The following is a 23,080-nucleotide window of genomic DNA, read 5'->3' on the forward strand; positions in this document are numbered from 1 at the left end:
TAACCAATGCAGGCAACTATATCTAAATAACTGACTGCTTAGACAATATTCAATATTATATACCCAAAGTAGTTTTCCAATCCTTCTCTAACTGCTTTTATTTCTGAATTATACTTTACAATATTGTAATCTAGTAAGACTAAATGTGTTTTATTTACATCACTTACTACTCTTGCATTGCAGTCTTACATTCATTTGATGTCAATTACAGTATTAAGTTTGACAAGAAACCTGCGGGAGGTCTTTACTTTTGACTGAGACATGATGATTAGTGGTCAGTACCTGGTACAATAGCTGACATTATCATTATCAATCTTATCATTGTTATCCTCACAATAATTCATGATCTGATCATTACTACCCCTAGGATGCTTTTGGGATCTTGAATACTGGCAGCAAACATGCACGCAAAAAGTTAAATATGACAAATTTATTGATCAATTTGTATTTTTCATAACTAACAAACCTGCGGTCCTAACTTATGGATAATTCTTCCAGCACCAACTGGAAACCGGTAAAAATAACAAACAAGGAATTGGTGGCAACGAGGTAGGTCAATAGGCCTAGATGGCAACCGTCAAGTTCCTTCACACATGTATCGAAGGAATGATGCCTCAGCTTCTTCCATCCCAGGAAACTTGATTGAGGGGTGGCTAGAGGTGGGCCATATAAGTTCAGACTGCAGGTTTGTTAGCTATGAAAAATACAAATTGATTAATAAATTTGTCATTTTTTCATATGCAGAACAAATGTGGATCTTCACTTATGGATAGACTCACTTTTAGAGGGAGGAAAGAAAGCCTGGGACCGACTGGAGGTTCAGAAAATCTGGTAACTCTCCTGGCTTATAAAAGCCTATGGAAGGGAACCAAAGCCTCTGACATATAAATAAGCGATTACTGTACAACGTGATGAGACAACGTAGGAGGAAGTTAAAGAACTGTATCTGTAGATAACAAACCTTCGTGGCCACCAATAGTTTGCTATCAATCCTCTCTCACCTTGCTAGAGAGAGGAGGGACTTGCTTTTGCCAAAGTTTTATATCTCTGTAGGAACAACCAAATTTAAACAAAAAGGTTGCAGTCTCACCTGTATCAGACCCGATCCAGCACATGATGGAATTATTTCTTCGCCACTGGATAGAGAAGAAAATTACTGTGTGAAACAATGCATATGTGCTGAACCTACCTTCATTAGTTTCTTTTGGTTCGATGGGAGTTTCCAGTAAGACTTCTGGTATTGTAAGGGCAGCTACTATGACAATGGTATAGGGAAGAAGGGAGTGTTGATGACTCAGAGCTAGCATTTTTCCATATCGAGGAGCAAGAGGAAATGCTGCCATGGCCTTCCCCAGTGGTGTAATAGCAGTCAAATCTGAGGAAAATCAAAATCATTATTTAAAACATTTAAACTATAATACTCAATGCACAAAAGATCATAAAGATACTGTTCACATCCCTTGATATAAACCTATTTTGTGCTCCAAGCCCTGTTAAGGGGCTCATAACCCTGTAGTTAAGTACCACTTACACTTGCCTTGCACAGTACAATCAAGTATCAGCAAGTACACTTCTTTTAACAAAAAATCTTATCATTTCAGAGCATGTTCTTGCAAAATGAAACAAAGAAGCATGGCACAATCACTTATAAGGAAATTATGTGAGGAACTGTTTGTATACATTAAATCAACAATGATTTCTTATTCTATAGTACACATATAAGTGCAATTACACTTATCTTAACCAAAGATCTTGGAATTTCAGCATGTGTCCTCATATGATTAAACAAAGAAGCATGGCCATGTCACTTGAAAAAAATTCATGTAAGGAAGCCATTCATAAGGAGTGACACTGCCAATAGGGTAGCTCACAAAACTATTAATAAAATAGCCATGGTGTTAACAATGACAGGAAAATACTTGTCAAAAGGAAGGATGGGTTAAAAATAACATGAGAAGCAGAAAGAACATTGGGTAGATCATTTTGCGAGATCATGAATAAGAGATATGGGGGGGGGGAATGATTAATATACCATAAGCTGACAAAGACCTGGTTATTCTTCTAAATCACTTCACTGATCTTGAAGTGAAATCAATAATAAAGAGACCCAAGAGATCAAAATACCAAGTATATTTTCTTTAACAAGGAATACAGTGAAATTTGTTACCACAATTATGCTCTCATGCATATAGTAGCAGGTTTGTGTACAATATTTAAAAGATTTTACAGAAAGAAGTTTCTTGGTTCACTGCAACTGAAAAAATTTACAAATTTATCAAATGATTCTATTTTATTATCTTCAAATCTACAGCAATCCTCTAACTTGAATTCTACAATTAATCTTTTCCCTGCTTGCTTTAAATAAGCTTACCTTTCTTTTCTCTCTTAGCTAGTTTCTTTCTCGGCTCTTTGTGTTCAGAGGTCTCTCTCTCCTTTAGTGCACCAAGAATCACCAAACGTTTCATTCCAGAACGAATCTGTAAATATCAGTTTAGAAAATATGAAACTATTGAAGCAATTTCATTACTCAATAGAAAATAGCATAATTTTATATTGTATAACTGCCTCCACCCTTCTTTAATTACCAGTTTTGATAGAGGTTGATATTAAGCATCAAAGAATGCAAATAAAAAATGGGCTACAGTAAAGTCCCTGTTCTACGGAGGTCGCAAGAAAAGAGTTGACAGGTAACTGTAAAATTCTGATCCTTGAGAATAGCAAATTAGCCTGTAAGGAGGAATAAATTATACAATGTATGTATCACTTTTCATAATAACTTTTCAGTATATGAGTATACTTGTGAATAAGTAACAATTTTCAGCCAACAGATAAGAAATGTTTTAGGCAAAACTCATTTCTTCAATACAAAACCACGTTTATATATGCCTTCCCTATGCAATCAATACTCCACCAGACATAATCCAAATTATGAAGAGTAACACTTCTACCTTACTGTGCATGCATCAGGAACACCCCCACACCTGGTTGTTATCAAGCCATTCCCATGGAGGTGGGCACATTATGTAAACTGATGGGCTGGTATTAAAATAACATATATTGTTTTAAAAATTTCCATTAACACAAATCCCACCTGTTTGCATATGCTTGAGCAGCAACATATGAGGGAAGGTTTCTTGCCATGTGGCAAAATCTTAGCCATGGTGTTCAGGAAGAAGAACCACAGTGATTATGGTTTGGAAACAAGTTCTTGAAATTAACAAGGAGTCATGATACTACACTGGTTCCTTCTTATAGTCAATCCCAAGTAGCTCTGCAATAGCAACTCTGCCTACTGCCATGCCACAACCAACTCTTAAACTTCATTGATTAGCAATGGTTTTTCAAAACTGGTCAATTCATATCTCCTTGGATTTTTATTAGTTTTGGCAAAGATTATTTTAAAAGTTGACATAAAAATATTTCATTATCATTCAAAATAAAAATATTACTGCAAGAAATAACCAAAATCTTATCTACCCAAAAATTACAGAAAATAGGACAAAATAAAAATGTGTGGCAGTGTTGAGTACTTTTGATAATACAGGTCCACCCGAGATCATACTGAAGACTGGACAAGCAGATGTTTTTTAATTAGTGCCCTTGGATTATATGATAATGATAATTACTGACTGATACTATAAAGGATTTTCACCAAAAACCTGTTTATTTTATCAATAGTCCTTAATACTGATAAAATAAACAGGTTTTGAAGAAACTTAAACATGGGAATTTGATCACAGAAAACAAATACAGGACAAAGAACTTTGTATCTTCACCATTCTCAGTAAAAACAGAAATACTATCTCAGATCTATGAAGAATGGTATTTTTTTGTTTTGTGAAAATTTTACCACAAGTAATACTTTCATAATATCAACTTCACTGCTATCATTTACACATTCGGAGAGATGACAAGCTTATATATCTTTAAAACATTAAAATGTATTTATTGAGATTAAAATTTTAGTGAAAATTTTTGATTAATCACCTTGCAAAACTTATAAACTACTTACACATTCTTAATGTAATTTTATAAAATCTAACCATTTGCAAGTTTCACCCATGTTTAGACACCAATATCAGTTTGCTAACCACCTGATAGTCAACTGATTGTGACACCTGCGGACAACAGTAAAATGTCATTATGACATCCAGGGATCTTCAAATTTGATTCATAAATATTTGCATGATGGTAAGTAAAGTTTTGTTCAACTCTGAATAAATCTTAGGGAGACGACTAATTTACATCATTGCCCACTTTTATAATATTGAAAGGTTTCTTGACAGCAAGTATTTGCAAAAAGCTGTATATATCAAGCAATATCTTATTTGAATTTTTTCAAGCATTAAAGCTTCATACATTCATATACCAATATACTTAGCTGTAGAGTAAATAGCAAAATTACTGGTTTCTTTACCATAACACAATGCACTGTAAAAACCATCCAGTTAAGATACAGACACTTCTAGTTTGTTGAAACTCATAGCCAAGAAGAGGCCTTTGCTATGCTTAAAATTTCCATACAAATTATATTAGATATAATTTGTTACGAATTTTCTGACAGAAATTAATTCCATTCAAAATACTGGCACCCCAACTTACTGGATTTTGTTTCTTACTGGATGCATCATCGAGTCTGGCAGAAAAATAAAAGGAAATAAGTTTATTCTTTACTTTTGAGTATTTGGTTTCAAGAAGTGAGATTATTTTTTCTCACGTGATAATCATGATAGTGATGATGCTACTGAATTTTCAAGATTTGAGGATAATTAACATTTTTGTTATTGAACACTGATGTTTTCCCAACTTCTTGTTGAATTTTAGTACACAATAACCGTAATGGTAGTAGCTTGTTCTCTTATAACATCATCTCTGCCATACTCAAGGTGCTTTTGTTCTTTCTCGCCATGTTCTAATACCGCATTAATGAATGGTATTTTCATCGTAAATGAGTGTTCTGCTTCTCCGATTTCCAGCTTTACCAGTATTTTCATCTCTACTGGTAGCTTTGGAATGAAAGGTTTTCTGCTATACCTATGCCTCTTGTGTTTTCTCTAATACATTATGGAGGAATTACAGAAAGATTTCTTCAGTGGTCATAGTTGCATGTTTTGTTCAAGTTTCTCCTGCCATAATGCAGCTAGATATTTACAAAAATTAAATGCTTACTTGTAAACACAAAAATTTTTGTATTATTATTCCCTGATGAAATGGAGGGGGGTTTTTTATGACATCAAATATGGTAATCCTGGGAGGCATACCTGCACAACCGACTCCAAAGAAGCCTACAAATTTATAGACATACAGGATACTCATCTGTAATAACACTGGACTAAAATACCTGTCCATATGCTATGCACTTGTAAAATAAAATTTTTTCACAATACAAAGAAACATTAACTATTCTGCAGTACTTACCTGGATGTAATCAGGTGGCGTGGGAAATGGAAAATTGATCACGGGAAGATTCATAGATTTCATGATGAGAATTATGTCATCGATGGGTCGTTCTTGAATTTCTGCTTTCGAAAATTTTTCAAAATCTTGGTCAAAGACTGCAGAAGAGTAGAGTCGATAGCAATGGCCTGGGGCAGTACGCCCTGCACGACCAGCCCTTTGATTTGCTGATGCTTGTGATGTCCAGGTAATATGGAACATAGAAACCCCAGTTACTTTATCATAGACCTGAAATAATAAGGATAAAAAGTTACATTTTCAAAAGCTACCCTAACCTTTTTAATTCAAACCTGTCATTTAAATTAGCCCACATTCATGGTCTTCATGAATCCTAGACACATCATTACTGCTAAAATCTTTTGGTTAAACAGCCAACCAGCGTGCGCATCCCCATGGATCCTGATTTTCAAGTTGTTAAGGGCCTTACTTTTCATCCAGTCTAAGCTATAGCAGCTAGTGATTAGCAGGGTTGGAATGAAAAATGAATGTAAGAAATATGAAATTTGGGCCAAATGGCCTGGCACTGAGGCCAGCTGGGGGAGTAACAAGGAGGAAGGACATTTGATGTAAATGATGGGTTTGTAATGACAAAAATTAATTTTTTTTAGCATATACTTTGTTTCACAATAAGCACACCATTTACATTAGCTCAAATTGCAGTTTGGTGGGAGGAACAACCTGCTAAAAAGAACTTTAGTTGAGTGGAATGGAAGATCCAACATGAAGCTCATATTACAGGGTCACAACACTGAAAGACACTAAACTAAGAGGTCAGACATTGTAAGTCCATGTAAAACTCTTAGAAAAAAGTTGGCCATGCTCACTAATTGTAGCAGCACCACAGACACTCCAGGTCCTGAAGGATGTCTTCATAAAAATGAGAGGAGGTTAAGCAATACATCAATCTACTTAAGCATGAAGCAAATACCAAATGATTCATTTCTATTACCGGATCCAGTCTCAGACAAGGCCAGCATCCTTCTTGTGCAAAGAGAACAATATCACTCTCTACAAATTTTGGTGCTAGTGTAGGTGGTAAGTCTCTACTTTTGAGGTTGGCCAGGTATTCATTTAGTATAGGACTCCAGATTGCTGGCTAGACTTCATTTACAACATGGAAGGTATTTCCATGGATATTACATATATAGCAGAAATGTACCACATTAACCTCAGGTTTTTTCAACCGGACAGGAACCAAGATGTTTCACCTTTCAAGCTTGCAGATACCAGACTAGCTGCAAACTTGAAGAGTCAAATTTCCTGGTTCCCATCAGATCGACCCACAAGTGTTTTTCTATAAACTAGGAAATAATTATGAATAAACACATATCATGGAAATCTGTTAAACAAACAATAAAACATTTCTCATTATTCATAAGAATAATAAAATACAATACAATTATTTCAATACACAAGAGGATGTTTCTGTCATTCAGGTGACTCCATTACACACACAATAATCCTTCATTTATCTGCACTCCCTATAATGCACAAGTCCATGATTGCGTCTTTTTCACTAAACAGCTGAAGTACAAATAAAAGCATCAGATGGACCTACAGAGAGAAAACTGAAGTGTCTAGATAAGAGAGCAAAAACGACCTCTGCTCTGCAAGGCAAACTAGCTGAGCATTACAGGTATACTCAGTGGGTCAGTGAGAATGCTGTGTGCTGACTGACTGACTGATGAAGAGTAGAATAGGTAAGAAAGAGGGAATTAAGAGCACTGGGTGTGGGTGGTGATTAATTTGCATAATGACTCAGCCTGTCTTACAGTATGCTGTCTAACCACAGTTACTGTCCTGTGTTCTATGAGGTGTTACTATGGTGCTATGGAAGCTGCTGCCTTCTTTGGTGTTCCCCGTACTCTGCTAGGGGTTGTGCTCCTGGTATGTGTATTTGTCTGTGTGCTACAAGCACCAATGCATGCTAAGAAGCACAAAACTGAGCTTCCCTGGCCTAGAGGTCAGAGATTCTTGGCCATTATGATGCTGGGCGGATACAGTTAGCTTATGATACAACTGCCTACTGCATGCACAGTACTGTACATGGAAAAAGGTATCTGGAGAAAGTGTAAATAATAGCAAATGTGAAGTGTAAGCAGCATCACTCTTACGATGTGCACTACCATTCAACATTACTAGTAATCTGGTTGTCATGTTTTCATTTTCTCTTATATTTATATATAGACAACATATCTTGTGATTGATGATGGTTACCTGATCATTTAGTTATCACTCTTCTACACTGAATTGTAAGCAAGCTAATAAAACTGTTAACCAAATACTGGTTGGGTAAATCTTGGTGTATTAAAAGGCAGACACACACAAACATTAAAAACATGCATCCAAAGTCACTACAGTTAACTCCCCGTATTCGCGGGGGATGCGTACCACACACACCCCCCCCGAATAGGTAAAATCCGCGAATACTTAAAACCCCTCTAAAAACACTCAGAAGTGCCCATTTTGATAGTTTAAACACAAGAAAAACCCTATAAAAATGCTTATACTTGAGTATTTTAAGTTTTTTTGCAAAAAGTGCATTTATTCATGAAAATTATATGAAAATATAGTAATTAGTGAATATTTCTCGGTGAAAATACCGCGAATTGGAGAATTTTCCGCGAATAATGGGTAGATATATTCCACAGAGAAACCTGCAAATGTGTGAGTCCGCGAATTGTGAGAACATAAATACGGGGGGTTTAATGTACTGCAAAAATTACAATACAGTAACTCAAAATCTGTAAAATGAGGCTTGCCAAACAATGAAACACACAGCTTTTCACAATGAAAGGGTTACAAAACATCAGCAGCTTGACTGAGACAGTCCCCATAATCATGTAACTACCACTTAATTCCTTTAAGCAGACATTCACTTTGTCTGCTGTAACTAGGAACATGTAGGCATAAGTAAATGCTAAGATAAAATTGTCAATTACAGTGCTGCAGCATGAGTAAAAATCAAACAAACTTTGGACCCAACATGAAAAGAAAATAATTTGGCAAACAGAAAAAACAAACATTACAATCAATGCTGCTGATATGGCTATTTCTTTCAACATAATAATAATAATAATAATAATAATAATAATAATAATAATAATAATAATAATAATAATAATAATAATAATAATAAATTTTTGTGTTATATTCTTAACATGAAACAAAATATACCATAACATGACTAACCTTTTCCTTCACTTTCCCTGAATCCACCACATATTTAATATTAGGAATAGTAAGAGATGTTTCAGCAACATTAGTTGCTACCACACATAATCTGGTACCTTCTGGTGGAGGTTGGAAAACCTGTTGAAAACGTCAATAATGTTGAGAAAATGCAAAAACATAATAATACTTTACAAACATCTCACAATATAAAAATTAGCATCTTTTCCCCCAAAAAATGCACTTACACCTCAAACCTATCATTTAGTCGATAAACATTATCATGCGACCTAGGAAAGAGAAGATAAGTACATCACCTAGAATCAAAAGTGACTGTAGTATTCACATAATGCTTTTCAAGGATTAAATCATTTTAATCACTTACACAGTATATGCTTCCATCTTTTTCATTCCTGTATTTCAAAAGTTACTTTTCCAAAACATAAATAATCACTACCTGGCAGAATTTTGTTAAGCTATAAATGATCATCTTAGAACACCTAAAATAGCATGAAGACAAAATTACTATAAAAACTATGTATGAATTCAGATCTTTATAACATACCATATGTTGCTTGTCTGGTGGCAATACTGAATACAAGGGTAATACATGTAAAGGCTGCTCCTTTTCGTCTGTGCTCAATGCATTCCTTGGTTCCTCCTGATCAAATTCATCATCAGATTCATTGAGGTTACCGATGTCATCAAGATGGCCATCTGCAGTTTCCATGTTGGCATCATCTAAAAATGCTGGCGTATAGCTGAAAATTGCGTACGGTTAAAGAACACTGGCAATACCACGTGATACATGTCTGTTTTGGCCATGAAACTAATATACAAACCTGAAAATTTTTGAAAACAGGTTTAATATTTCACCTGTCAATTAAAAATGACAATACCCTTGGCACTAACCCTAATTAGGAATCATACGTAAAACAAAATTTCAAGTTATTTGTCCTACAAGGTTCTGATCAGACTTGTTATAAATTGCCAGCGTATTCAAACATTCATAGGGAATTAACACCAGCAGAACGTCAACTGCTCTTACTTTGGCCATGGCAATGCAACTGGAATCACTGATAAGTTTGCTGGAGCTTAGTACTCCATCAAATACTGCCAAACTGATGACAAATTATGGAAAAAGTATACATTCATAAGTCATACAATGTATGCAAGGAGAAAGCCATCTACCAGCTTGTTGAGTCTGAGAATGTGAAGTGTGTTGGATTTTATTAAAAGTCAAACAAAAGGTGTCCAGAAATATTAAAGAACTAACAGACATCCAGATGCAGCAAGCCTCTGAGGAAGAACTTGAGTTTTACATCAAAACTGACCGTGACTGTTGTCTTCTTGGGAGATACTTTGGAGGGATAACAGCTCCTTGGCCATTGTCCTAAACAAAAATTGTGAATGCTGGCCAACAAGAAAATCCATGCTAAAGTCACCTCTAATTTACTAGGTTAAGCTACAAATATCAAAACTTCCGCCATTATTTCTATTGCCTCATGACTTGTGTCAACATGAAGGTTTGAATCAATGAAAGGCCATTTTTCCTTCACATCACCATCATCATAAATGCTTTTACATCCGCTTTTTCAAATCTCCTCTGTCCAGTACTCTTTCTGCCTGAACTCCCATCAGGTCTAGGTCTTCAACCATCCCCATATTTCATGATTTCGTTTGCCTTCTTGCAGGTCTTTGGCTTCTTACTTCTATATCTACTGCTTTTCTGATCAACTGTTCCTCATCCCTTCTTATCCAACACATCTCAATCTGTGTGATCTTTTTTCCCCAAGCCTCCTGATACAACATCTCTTCACCAAGACCTCATTTCTATCATTCTCCAGCCATGAATCTTAACATTTCATTATCATACCTTTTCAAAATCTACTATATTTTCCTTGTCACTGGCCACGTTTCTCCTACACACAGTAGTACAGACCTTATGTATTTACCTTTTACTTGAAGAATTGTATTTACTGGCATACAAGACACGCTTTTCCTCAACAAAATTTTAAGGAAATTTACTAGGCACCTAATAAGGTGAGGGTTAAGTGAACTAGTAAAGCTATTTTCAGTTACAAGCAACAAATCCCACCTAAAGATGTAAACAAGTGTACACTACTGTGGTTTCTTATATAATATTAAGAGTCCTGGCTTTATGATAAAGTAACAAAGGCCCTAAATTATAGCCTGTACTTTAATATTTCTAGATATCTTACAGCAATACCCCTTATTCCCTAATCTAAACTAACCTGTACTCTATTTTTAAGATTCAATTTACAAATTTTTTAAAAATGTATCACATGCAAAATGGTGTCATAGCAAAAAATAATGATAATAAAGAAGTCCATTAAGTTAAGGTTTTACTTATACATTACTTTGTCATTTGCAATGTACTTCCTATTAAAAGGATAACATAAAATAAAAATCATAACAAGCACTCATGCACGCTTTTATCACACCTAATTTCATTCAATAAAACCAGTACAGTTTTCTTTACTTACTCTTCCAATTTAACTTCAGGTAGTACAATTTTTTTAACAGCCTGATTTTCTTTCCCAGGTCGCTTTTTCTCCTTGAGCTGCAGTCTCCTTTTTCGGTATCCGCTCATTCCACTTGCATCTTGAGAATTTTGTGAATGAAAAGGAAAAGTTCTTCTTAGCCTGTTCATCAAAGCGTGGATTTCCTGCTGACCTGGAACAGAAAAAATCAAAATGTCATAGACAGTACAAGAATGTACAGACTTCCTAGCGTCTGGTAAAAGTAATAAAACTAGCCTCCTTGAATACTAATTATGCAATGAATAATATAAAAAAATTAATTGAAAAGTGTAAATATAAGACAACATAAATTCCATCTACTCTACTTGATGCACTAATCATTTTAAAATAAGATGCTCCTTTCCAAAACTATTACTTTTGTGTATCCTGTTTGTGCCCGTGAGAATCCCCACACAAAAGGAAGAAAACCAGCTGCATCTTGCAGGTTCACAGTAGTGAAAAACCTCACCTCTTGCGTGTCTGCTAACTTATTGACGACTCACTCTTCTGCATTTTGAAAACTTTTGGGTTGCTCTTTTTCATATATTCATTTTTTCAGTTCATTTGCCACCTGGTCATTCTGCACAAATAAACTGTCTTACAGCATGCTGAGATTCTCATCTGTTTCATAGAACTTATTTCTAATGACTGTTTTTTCCATTGTTTAGAATGAGCTTTGCCTGCTGTTAAACTTTACTTTGAGACTTTCCTGAAGGAATTTTTACTCTCAGTGTTCAGTTTGGTGTTATTTTTTTTTTTTTTGGTTTCAGGTTTTTTTTGCTAACAAATAAGCTGACTGTTAACTTTGTTTGTATAGTTCTTTGTTTTTGTAGGTTTTTTCAAGCTGTTCATATTAGTGACGTCTTAGGTGTTGCTAATAGTAAATTCTGCTGTTGTGAGCATTGAGCACTTTTGTACTCACTGAATATTGTTGATTTAAAGATGTATTGTGTTAAAGACTTTTGTTTAGCTGCATTATTAAGATGGTTTCTAAGTGTTTTTATGCCCTGTGCAGTGAAGGCTTGTCAGCCTACATTATCATAGGTGAAATGCCACTGATGGATGTTATGTTTTATGCAAGGTATGTGAGTGGAGTAATTGGCAACACTGCACTGAAGGACTTTTTTTTTTTTTATTTTCTGTTGGTAGTATTCCTGCAGATATCTTTTGAAATACTTCAGTGCATACATCAGATTCCTATTCCCCTGATACTTGCCATTTATTTTGCAGTCTCATTATGACAGCTCGCCCGAGAGGAGAGTTTCTAACACCTGAAAGACTTTATATGCTCTATCATCCGGGCTGAGTTGAAGAAGTCTTTGGCTATGCATCTGCCAGCATGTATCTTACTTCATTTAGGTCAACCTGATGCCACTGGTTTTACTCAATCCTGTTAAAATGGCCATCTTCTCAAATAATGTCTTTCAGAGACAAGGAAGGTTTCAGTAAGGGAACTAGATGTAGTTGTCTGAGGAACGGGTTCATGACCCCAAACCCACTACAGTATATTTATGTTAGTAAAATAAAAAGTAATGTTTTCAATATTTACATTGTGATTTTAAATTTTCTCCACATTTTCATCAGCATGTAGAATTCAAATTTTCTTCACATTTTTCTCGTTTATAAGCACAAATGTGAAAGTTTTCAAGATTTAACTAATAAATGTGTGTATACATTACTGTATTTAATGGTGCAATAGACTAATATTTATGTATATTTTATTAATCTATGAATTAATAAACACTTGTATTTTTCTTTACATTTTCACTCTATGAGCCACCTGCAATTTTACACAAATGGCCACAAAGCTCAAGAACATACTCCCTCTAATTATTGATCAAAATTCTGTGAGTTCAAAACCTATGACACTAGAGGAAAACTGTAAGAGCAAAATCTGAAAAACATAATGAGCAAAAATTGTTTGTTATCGTATAAGGATTATTCAACAAAAAAAATTAATGGACTGTTTTTCAGTTTTGTTACAGTTCACAAAATAATTTTTCAAATTTCACTTTTTCAAGGGTTTATTAAAAAACCATACATGCCTACGACATAAAATTTTAGAATGCTGGTAAGGGAACATACCTATACAATATACATATAAGCTGTATGAATTGGTGGTTTTAAAAAAATATTGTGGTGCATCCCTCTTAACAGCAATCCATTATTCCTAATGAATAAGGAAAACTTTGTACTTTTTTCATTCCTTCATCACATACCTGTTAAGAACACAAGTATTCCACCATCTGGCAGCTGTCGATGAATTTTACAAACTTTCTTGTAAGCTTCTTCGAGATAGTTTTCCATTGTTCTTTTATTATAGTGAATTGTCACTTCAAACATTCTTGACTCCACCTGCAAAATTCAGTAAAATCTTACATTCACAAGTACTTGTAAATGCACTGAAAACCAAACAGACGTAAAATAACTTCATAGGCACAAAGCAATTAAACAGAACACTAAATTTTATTATGCTCTATAAGAATTTTAACCATAAAATGTATGTTGGACCCTACAGGGTACAGTACAATATACAGACACACTAAGAAGATGGGCCCAGAGGAATGAGAAGAGGGATTTTCAACAATAATATGCAAAGGAAAAAGTGATGCATAGCAGACTGATCAGAGTACAGTACAGTAAGTGGAAAAACTGAAAAGACTGGACCAAGGGAATGAACATGGCACATCATCAATAATAAGCAGAGGAAAGGTGATAGTATACAGTGATAGAGTAATAGAGATAGGAGGGGGCAGTGAGGAATGAACCTCGCTCCCAGCAGCAACAGGAAGATTGTAAGAAGGAACAAGACAAGAAAGGAAGAAGCTTGCACACGGAATATCCCTTATAGGAAGGAGGTGGCACCAGAATGTGATGCACTCCAGACAAGACCTGAGAGACAATGACTAGGTCATCATGCTGCCACAGATGAAGAGACTGGAAGCATAGCATGATTCAAACATGTCACTTCAGTTGAAACAGAATCCTTACACGAGGGACGTACCGAGTGCGACCTGAAAGGTAATATTCTTGTCCAAATGTCAGCACAAGCAAGGGGAAGTGTGACAGTAATATAAAATACAGAGAAACAATTAATATACAAACAGAAACAAAGCATAAGGCAACCATTGCTGTAAACAACACAAAAAGAAAATTAACTATAAATATGGAAAAACAATATTCTCTGAAAATCCAAGCTTTAAGTTCATTATGAACAATATAAGGTTAATATTAGCCCCCAATGACGAGCACAAGCAGGGAGATCAGTTATAGCAGTAATAATTATCAACTCACACAGTCAAAAACAAATACTGTACAGTAATTAAAAAAATAATCAATATGAGAAGGGACTCAGAGAAGGCAAGTGTTCCATAATAAAAAACCTTTAATTCACAGAGCTCAGGAAATTAAGACATTAAAACAGAAGTAAAATCTACTGTGAATCAGCAAATATATAAACCCGGAAAGTCCAAGTTCAGTAAGAGTAAACAATGAATACCTTCTTCCACAACATTATCACATCCAGGGGGAAAATAACAATAACACCATAAAAAGTACTATTTCAAAGGTCCTAAGAAACACAACATTATCACTTTAGGCTATAGGGTGTCTATCTCTTACCAAGACGTGCTGCCACTCTTCCTAGGACCACATGTCAACTCTATTTTTTGAGTTGAGCTATTCATTAGTGAATTTTCACCTTAAATTATGCCTACATATCCCATCTCACGCCCTTGATTGCCGCAGCGTTCTTGATCTTGGCTCACCCTCTCGCTCCTGTGAATTCTCCAGCTCCTGTTTATGGTACCTCATTATATCCTGTTTCTATATACTACTTGTCATGACCTTCTTGCCCCTACACTCACCCCAACCTATGGTATTTATTCATTTATAGTTTAGCGTAAAGAATGTTACACTGAAAATACACAAAAACTGAGGATACTAGAGACATTACTGAAGATTGCAGAAGTGATGAAAATCATGGATATGGGCTAGGCAAGGACAAACGTTACTCTAAAGAAACAAATTCAGGATACAAAATGAATTTCAAAAGAAGTTATGAATACCAAAAAAGAAGAAGAGTGTACGCATACGGATGTACTGATGATGGGACAAGATGCTACCCTCCAACAAAAATGAAAAACGCTCACCAAAAAACTGGGAAAGAACTTGGTTCGGACTTGAGAAACACCATACATGCTCTAAGTAATCAGACCTGCACTGACGAATGCAGACAGGGGATTACAGGCTGGGCATATGCAATGGATCCTTTCTTCTTTCACTTTTGAAGACAAAACTGGGTTCATTTTTACATGGAAAAAGGCTAATCATGATTAATGGATTCCCGTACAACACCATACCACAGGAGTCTCAAGCAGAACAAGAGAGAGGTAGCCAATGAAATAGCATCTCTTTTTTGACATCCAACCACCTCATTAAGCAATTACAGAGCAAAAGGAGCCAATGCATCAGAATCAAATGCGAGTTATACCACAATCCCTTAATATACGAATGATTTATTATACTATGCACAACACAGAGCAACGAAATGCCAAATTTAATAAACCAAGTAAAATGTATACCAGAGTGCTTACATGAAGCAGGCAAGATGACCTGTTAGTACTGGACAAGTGAGAACCAATGGATGTAACTGCAAACGTACAGTACTCATCTATCACAGCCTTATGCATTTTTTTATAATTTTTACTTTGTATTACAAACTTTTATAATTTTTACTTTTTAGTACAAACTTAAAAAAGTCAAATGTTCAACTCACCTTTAAAACTGGGGGTTTCGGTTCCCTGAAAAGTCTTACATTTTCAGTGAAATCTTCAATTCTCAGTGTTGCTGACATTATCACAAGCTTCAAGGGTCTTTTCTTCTGAAGTCGTATTGGAATTATTCGAGAGAGGATACCTATAAGTATATCAGAGAATATACTTCTTTCGTGGGCTTCATCAATAATAATGACAGAATATTTCTTCAGTGTAGGGTCCTGCAAAAAAAAAAAAAAAATAATAATAAGTTTCTTAAAATAAGCATAAAAAATGAAAACACAAATTGCATCTATTCTTCATTCAAGCACCTCAAATGAATTGTAGTAACAACAAAGGCTGAAACTCATTCCCCAAGTATTTAGTAGCAATACTGCTGTAGATTCATAATTCATCAACTTCTCACAGACTGTCTAATTACAAGGCAATAACATTTAGGAGAGGAGAGAGTAAAAGATACTGCAATAACTAATATAAAGAGCCTTGTAAAATATTTGAATAGCCAATTATCAGAGGCAATCCACAGAGAAGAAAATCACAAAAGCTTCAAAATATGCATCCGGTGCTAACGGACTCACTTCTCCAAATTTCCTCCTTTGCTCACAAAAAGCATGTGGATGTCAAGTCTAACTGTAGCGTAAACAATAAGAAGTGAAAAGTAACCTTACGAAAATATAACGCTAAGTTACAAGTTTCTTCAAAAAGATTACCATTTCTAATAAGGTGAAGTAACAGCACCAGTGATACAGTAATGATTTAGTTTGATATCAGCACTAACTCTGATATAGTATATATAATCAAAATTAACACATACCCAGACTATAACAAATTTGCAAATCAAGCAATCATTGTCTCGTATAAAAGATATAAACACCTTTACAGTACAGTCAAAGGAACATGTACAGTTTCTTAACTAAAATCGTCCAAGATTATCCAGGAAGGGACTTGCTGTCAATAAGGTAGACACAAGAAATGAAGTTCTCACCTGTCTAGAACTAAAACTCTAAGGCACACACTTGAGTGGTGCTGCCAACCAGCCAGTGCACAATCTTGTTCTCATAGTCATTCAGGAATAGAGTATCTAGGATTTGTGCAGACCGTGAATTTGGCAGATGTAAATAAAGGTCTACAAATCAAATAACTAAATTTTCATAAACAAAATGTTTTCACACAAGCATCTTAATAATAACAAAGTTCCCACCTCCCAACATCAGTGGTTTCTAACAGCTAACTGGCAATACTACACAAATGGTGAGAGAGTTAACTACTTGTGACTCAGGAACCAATATGTACATGTACAGAGCTCCTTCCTGCATATTGAATTTCTTTTGTTTATTAAAGTAAAGACTGATTTGTCTGACAATATTGCAGTTAATTGAAAGTAATGGGTTTGAATGAAACAATAATTATATATTATCATACAAATAAACAATCAATATACCTCTCAGGGTTCACACATCAGATGTAAACTTTGAAAATGTTCATAAAAAAGTAAAGACTGATTTGTCCGACATTATGCAGTTAATTGAAAGTAATGGGTTTGAATGAAACAATAATTAAATATTATCATACAAATAAACAATCAATATATCTCTCCAGGTTCACACATCAGGTGTAAACTTTAAAAATGTGCATAAAAATATCAGATGTTCCATAATTAGTTCTGGAACCAAAAAAAACACAAAAAGGGAATGACAACTGATTTCCATACATTACTTACCAACTGTATTTCCTTCAACAACACTCCATCTGTCATGAATTTCATCTTTGTTTTTGGAGTAGTATTCCTGAAATCTTATCTGATACGAAACCTCTTGTGATGTCAAATTCATTTCATGTGCAACTCGCTGTGACATTGATATGGCTGCCACTCTCCTCGGTTCTGTGATTCCAATCATTTGGCCATTGCTGCAAAAACATATATGTAAGTAAAGAAAGCAGAAAAAAAAACCATGTTACAGAAAAAAGTTTAATCAGAATTATGTAGCTTAATCAGGTCAGAAATGTAGCTTAGTCAGGTCAAGGAGTCAAAACTCAAATAAAATATTTTAACCAGTGTTACTATTATCATTGATAAATATTTCAACCAGACCACACTAGCAATATACTTCTCATACGGCTGGCAATGGAAAACTGACTTTTTATAGAAAAAAAAAATAGCTATTTACACGTAACTTATGCAAAGAAGTTATATAAGCACAATTCTTACAAAGGATAAGAAGACATGAGCATGAGTAAAGGATAGTACTGTACTCTTATGAAAGCAGTTAAATAACACACAGCAGTTACACAATTGCAGAAGAAGAAAAGCTACCAAAAGTAATGTATATACATGCAGACCTTGCCTCTTAAAAATGTTCTGGCTTCTCCACCACACACAGCTGTCACCACTTTGACAGCTTAGTAAGTGTATATGTATACTATATGTCTAGAATGATGAAATTTATATAGAAACTGTGGATGTGAAGACAAGGTTATATAAACAAAAATTAAATCTATAGCTTTTGCAAAAGAGGTAGATTTATAAAAACAAGAACGGTAAATGATAAACACCAAAAACGACTGGTTTATGAATGAGAAAATAATGCGCTGGAAATAAATTAACTGAATATATTTGGAGAAAATAAAAGCATCTGAAATACTTTCAATTATTGCAATGCATGTCAGGTAAGTCCCAGACTCGAGAGAACATGCGTTAGCTTTCTCTGTGTATGAAATGAAATAAAAACTTCCACTCAAGAAATCCAGTGAATATATTTTTAGCAATATCTACACATGTTTGGTCATTGCTACTTTTTGCTGACAATCTGGGTATTGTAAATAATTGCTCTAAGCACATTCAGCTTTCCACGGGGGACCAAGAGGTTGTTCACCACAGGTAACAGCAAAAAGGTTAAGATAATTGGTATTTTACCTAGATATAAAGCCCAGGGTCTATATATGTGTTCAAATTATAAGCTGGAAACAGTCATAGAAGCTTGGTAATGAGGTGGTTAAATGGTGGTAGGTGGGGTAAGGGGAGTACCACTATAACCTCCTATATAGCCTCGCACAAGGGTAAGCAAGAGCAAACTTGTATCTACAAAACTTTCTCTAAGAATCCACAGAGAATTCTGTCCTTCCCATATTGGCGGAATACACAGGTGGGTAAGTACCTAAATTATCTACCAGTGAGACCAATTATAAAATAAGAGGTCAAGATGTTAAAAGTTCTACATCTAACCCACCCACCAACTTGTTAAGAGCGAGAACAGAGGAAGTCAAATCTTTGGAGCAAAAGTTCTAAGTAATGATATTCTCTTGTGTAACTTTCCTGCATCATAGCTTGTTACAGCATGCACTCAGCAGGTCTGCTACCTCTTATAGAAAGGAAGAAGGGAGAGAGAGAGAAGCCAGTCACTCACCCAATCAACCCAAGCCTCATATCATCCCAATATCTCAGGCAAAAATGGTCCACCAGTGGCATCCCTGCATCTCAAGGTTAGGTCTGCCAACAGGTTTGTGAACTGGTGTGAGAAGATCAACTCCCTTCCTCTTCATACAACTGCTTTCAAAACTTCTTGTCTTCCTCAGAAGACACACCATATAAAGCTAGGAATGAAACCAAGGCACCAACTCCATGCAGACTGCTTAGTTCAACTGCAGGGGGGAGGTTTCAGCATCCTCTGAAGTGTAGTCTCTCACTGTCTGATGTGGGAGGAGCTTGCAAGATTGAACAGGAGCAAAGTTCAATCCACAGATCAGAGTTATCCTCCAGTAAGCACAGCACAAGTGGAAGCCAGAGCAACAGTGAAAAGGAGCCCTGGCTTTCCCCTGAAGTTACTGCATTCACAGATGAGCCCCATAATTTCCAAACTTAACCAGTAGCAGTTCCATATGAAACGGACCCTTAGGCCCTACAGCATCTGCCACCAACTGAAATGGACCCTCAACTGAAGCAACAGGAAAATACAATTCTACTGCACCTGCTTGTGGTCCTGTAATGACTAGTGCCACAATCAAGCCATAGAAAATGCTTTGAAATCTTCCTGTTCTTCTGCTGACCCAGTGATGGGGAAGGTAAGAAAACAGGTGAGAAGGACGACGACCAGGAGAAAATGACGAAGTGTTCTTGTGTGTTTCATGCAAGTATTTCTTCTTGGAGCAAGACCTGGTGAAGCAGCAACAGCAGGGACATAAGCAATGGTATTCTTAAATGGAAAGCAATTATCAAAGCAGAAGTATTTGCTGAGACAGAGCTACTCACTGTGCTCTTAGACATAGCCAAGTGCTCCCTGAAAATAACAAAGGACAGATCCCTGCAAATATTAGAGAAGGCCACAGAGCATAGCAGAATCAGCAGAAGTGGCAATGAGCATACCCGCCTCTGGCTAAGCAAGGGAGAACATGTACAAACCATCTTGGCAAAAGATACCAACGGCACCTTCCTTGACTTCTTTCTCTTGGACCTGTACTTCTTCAAATAGGTAGCTGACCAAGACAGACATTACACAGTTCAAAGATACCAAACACTCCAGAACTTTGTCCAAAGAACAAACAGAATGAGGGTCATTGTTCAAAGGTGTCATGAAGCACCTGTTCACTGTCCTGCCTTAACCATCTAAGTTTATCAACTTTCCCACAGGTGAAGAACTAGGTACCATCATTCACACAACAATCAAACCCACTACCAAAGGACAAGGAAAAGTCACTGACAGAAAGTTAGAAAAAGGATAAGTTTCTTCAACACCAGAAGCCACTGGAAGTCTAGTAGCAGCAAGACATCTGTAGAGCAATACAGCCCAAAGAAAGTGGTACCTCATTACAAGCTTAAACAATCAGGCCAGCTCTTACCAAAAATATGAAGGTTTGTCTTCTCATGGGAACAAACTGAATCTTCAGAACAAAAGTATTTTTAGAATAATTTTGAAGGGACTCTATAGCACCTCTAGCTGTGCATAATAAAATAAGAGGTTTATACACTGTAACTTTAACACTGAAAATTTTTTTAAATAAATATCTAAAAATTATATTTTCAAAACTTACTTGGTGTACCCTGCTTCATACAAAAATTGTGGGACCTGAGTCGTCTTTCCACTTCCTGTACTCCCAACAATCACAGTGACTGGGTTTTCATTTATAGCTTCCATAATGGACTGTTCTTCTGATAATATGGGTAACTTAAGCCTTCCTTTTTGAATTTCATCAGTTCTGTTTACTGTTACGTATGTAGCAGGACGAATAACTGTTTCGACTGTTTTAGATGTATCATCTGTACAATTTGTATCAATAATACTAACGTCTTCATCTGGAATCGTCTGTTTATTGTCATCATTTTCTTTATTTGCATTTATTCTCGAGAGCTCTGAAACACCATCTGATCCCAGATTATTTTCCATCTGAGGTGTGTCCACCTTTTCTACAACTATACCATCTGATTCCTCAGCACTATCATCATCGTCAGAGTCTTCACTAGATAGATCCTGAAAAACACAGAAACGTCAGTAACTCTGAATTCACTGCTACAGTATATATCATTATCTACTTTCTGTTAAATTTAAATTTTCAAACTTCAATGCTCTATGCAACCTACCCCAAGGCGAACCACATTAGGATCATCTGCATCTTTCTCGTCCTCCAGACACTCCGACATTTTGCGTTTTTTTCCTTTAATGCTGCTTAAAATTCTTCCTTGGTTACTCTCAACTTCAGATTTTGAAAGAGCGTAATAATCACTGGAAAACTTCTTTCTGCCAACAGTCTGGGTTGCTTGGAGTTGGGTCAACTTCTCCAAATCTTTAGGATCTGCCTGCACTTTTTCTAAAGCAGCTATAAGACTAGAACGCTGAAAAAATAAATGTACAGCATAAAGATTACTGACCAAAAAACTATGTACCCTCATGTTCTTTTCATTACAATTTAGGTGGTGTGACAATGTCGCTGATTTAAAATATGTTACCTCTCATAAGCTTTCTAGAATGTTTGTACTGTAAAGCACCGTATGTATTGTTTAAGCATACAGTGAGCCTGTATGTCTGTCCAAACTTCAGACTAACAGTGTAGTCTTTTCCACTTATACCCACAACCTTCCTGGAAACTGCATAAACAGAAAAGGAATACAGAAAGGGAGAACCCTGGAAGCAGCATAGGCAGATGAGAAGAAAAGATTTTAGTTCTGTTTCAAAGACAGAAATGTGAAATACAACCAAGGGATTGAAGATCAACCAAAGAAAAACCAAATTTCTAGTGAATGGAAAAGAAGCCAGGAAAAATTCATTTTAGAGAGAGGACAATGTGCGTGCTGTGAGAGAGGTGCAAAGGCCAATGTAATACTATCTTCCAAATGTTATGGAAATGTCTAAGATTGAAAAATAAAAATGTAGTATGATAATTTCAATTAAAAAAAATACCAAAAGGGTAAACAGTGAAGGGAGGAGAAAGACCATATTCATCCAGGGTAGGCACTGGAAAAAGTGGGTTATTTCTGTAACCATGGTATTGAGAGGGTTGTAAAATTATTATTGGTTGTAAAATTATCAAAATATGATATTTTAATGATAAAATAAAGTTTGTTCATACTTACCTGGCAGATATATATATAGCTGTATTCTCTGTTAGTCCGACAGAATTTCAAAACTTACGACACACGCAGTGGGGAGATCAGGTGGTTAGTACCCATTCCGCCGCTGGGAGGCGGTATCAGGAACCATTCCATTTTCTATTCAGATTTTCTAGTGCCACTGTCTCCTGAGGGAGGTGGGCGGGCACTAAGAATATATATATCTGCCAGGTAAGTATGAACAAACTTTATTTTATCATTAAAATATCATTTTGTTCATGAAACTTACCTGTCAGATATATATATAGCTGAATACCACCATTGGAGGTGGGTACAGACAGAATAGGATTTGGAAAACACACTACAAGTAGGTGAAAGATATTTGGTTCCTTACCTGTTAGCATAGCTGACTTCGTGATTACTGTCACCCAAGTCCGCTTCTGCTTAACTAGAGTCTCCAGCAAGGGTGTGACCTGTATAGCTGGTGAGTTCTAGATGATCTGTCAACGGGGCGTGACCACAGTGTGACAAGACCATATTGACCATACAATGAGGGCAAACGAAGCAAAACCAACCACCTGACCAAGCCTAACTAA

The 23,080-nt window shown here is 35.8% G+C and overlaps 1 protein-coding gene across 1 annotated transcript in view; it reads right to left on the reverse strand.

Annotated features, from left to right (window-relative positions):
• Nucleotides 1-23,080, reverse strand: part of kz (putative ATP-dependent RNA helicase kurz) — a 40,375-nt gene that overhangs the window by 11,295 nt on the left and 6,000 nt on the right. The window contains 12 exon segments of the mRNA XM_067132985.1: nt 1,190-1,375; nt 2,372-2,477; nt 5,419-5,685; nt 8,650-8,769; nt 9,194-9,389; nt 11,136-11,325; nt 13,391-13,526; nt 15,949-16,167; nt 17,667-17,733; nt 17,735-17,854; nt 20,972-21,408; nt 21,519-21,770. Coding sequence (XP_066989086.1) covers nt 1,190-1,375; nt 2,372-2,477; nt 5,419-5,685; nt 8,650-8,769; nt 9,194-9,389; nt 11,136-11,325; nt 13,391-13,526; nt 15,949-16,167; nt 17,667-17,733; nt 17,735-17,854; nt 20,972-21,408; nt 21,519-21,770 — 2,296 coding nt within the window.

Source organism: Macrobrachium rosenbergii, chromosome 32, assembly GCF_040412425.1.
Source record: "Macrobrachium rosenbergii isolate ZJJX-2024 chromosome 32, ASM4041242v1, whole genome shotgun sequence".
Lineage (NCBI taxonomy): Eukaryota > Metazoa > Arthropoda > Malacostraca > Decapoda > Palaemonidae > Macrobrachium > Macrobrachium rosenbergii.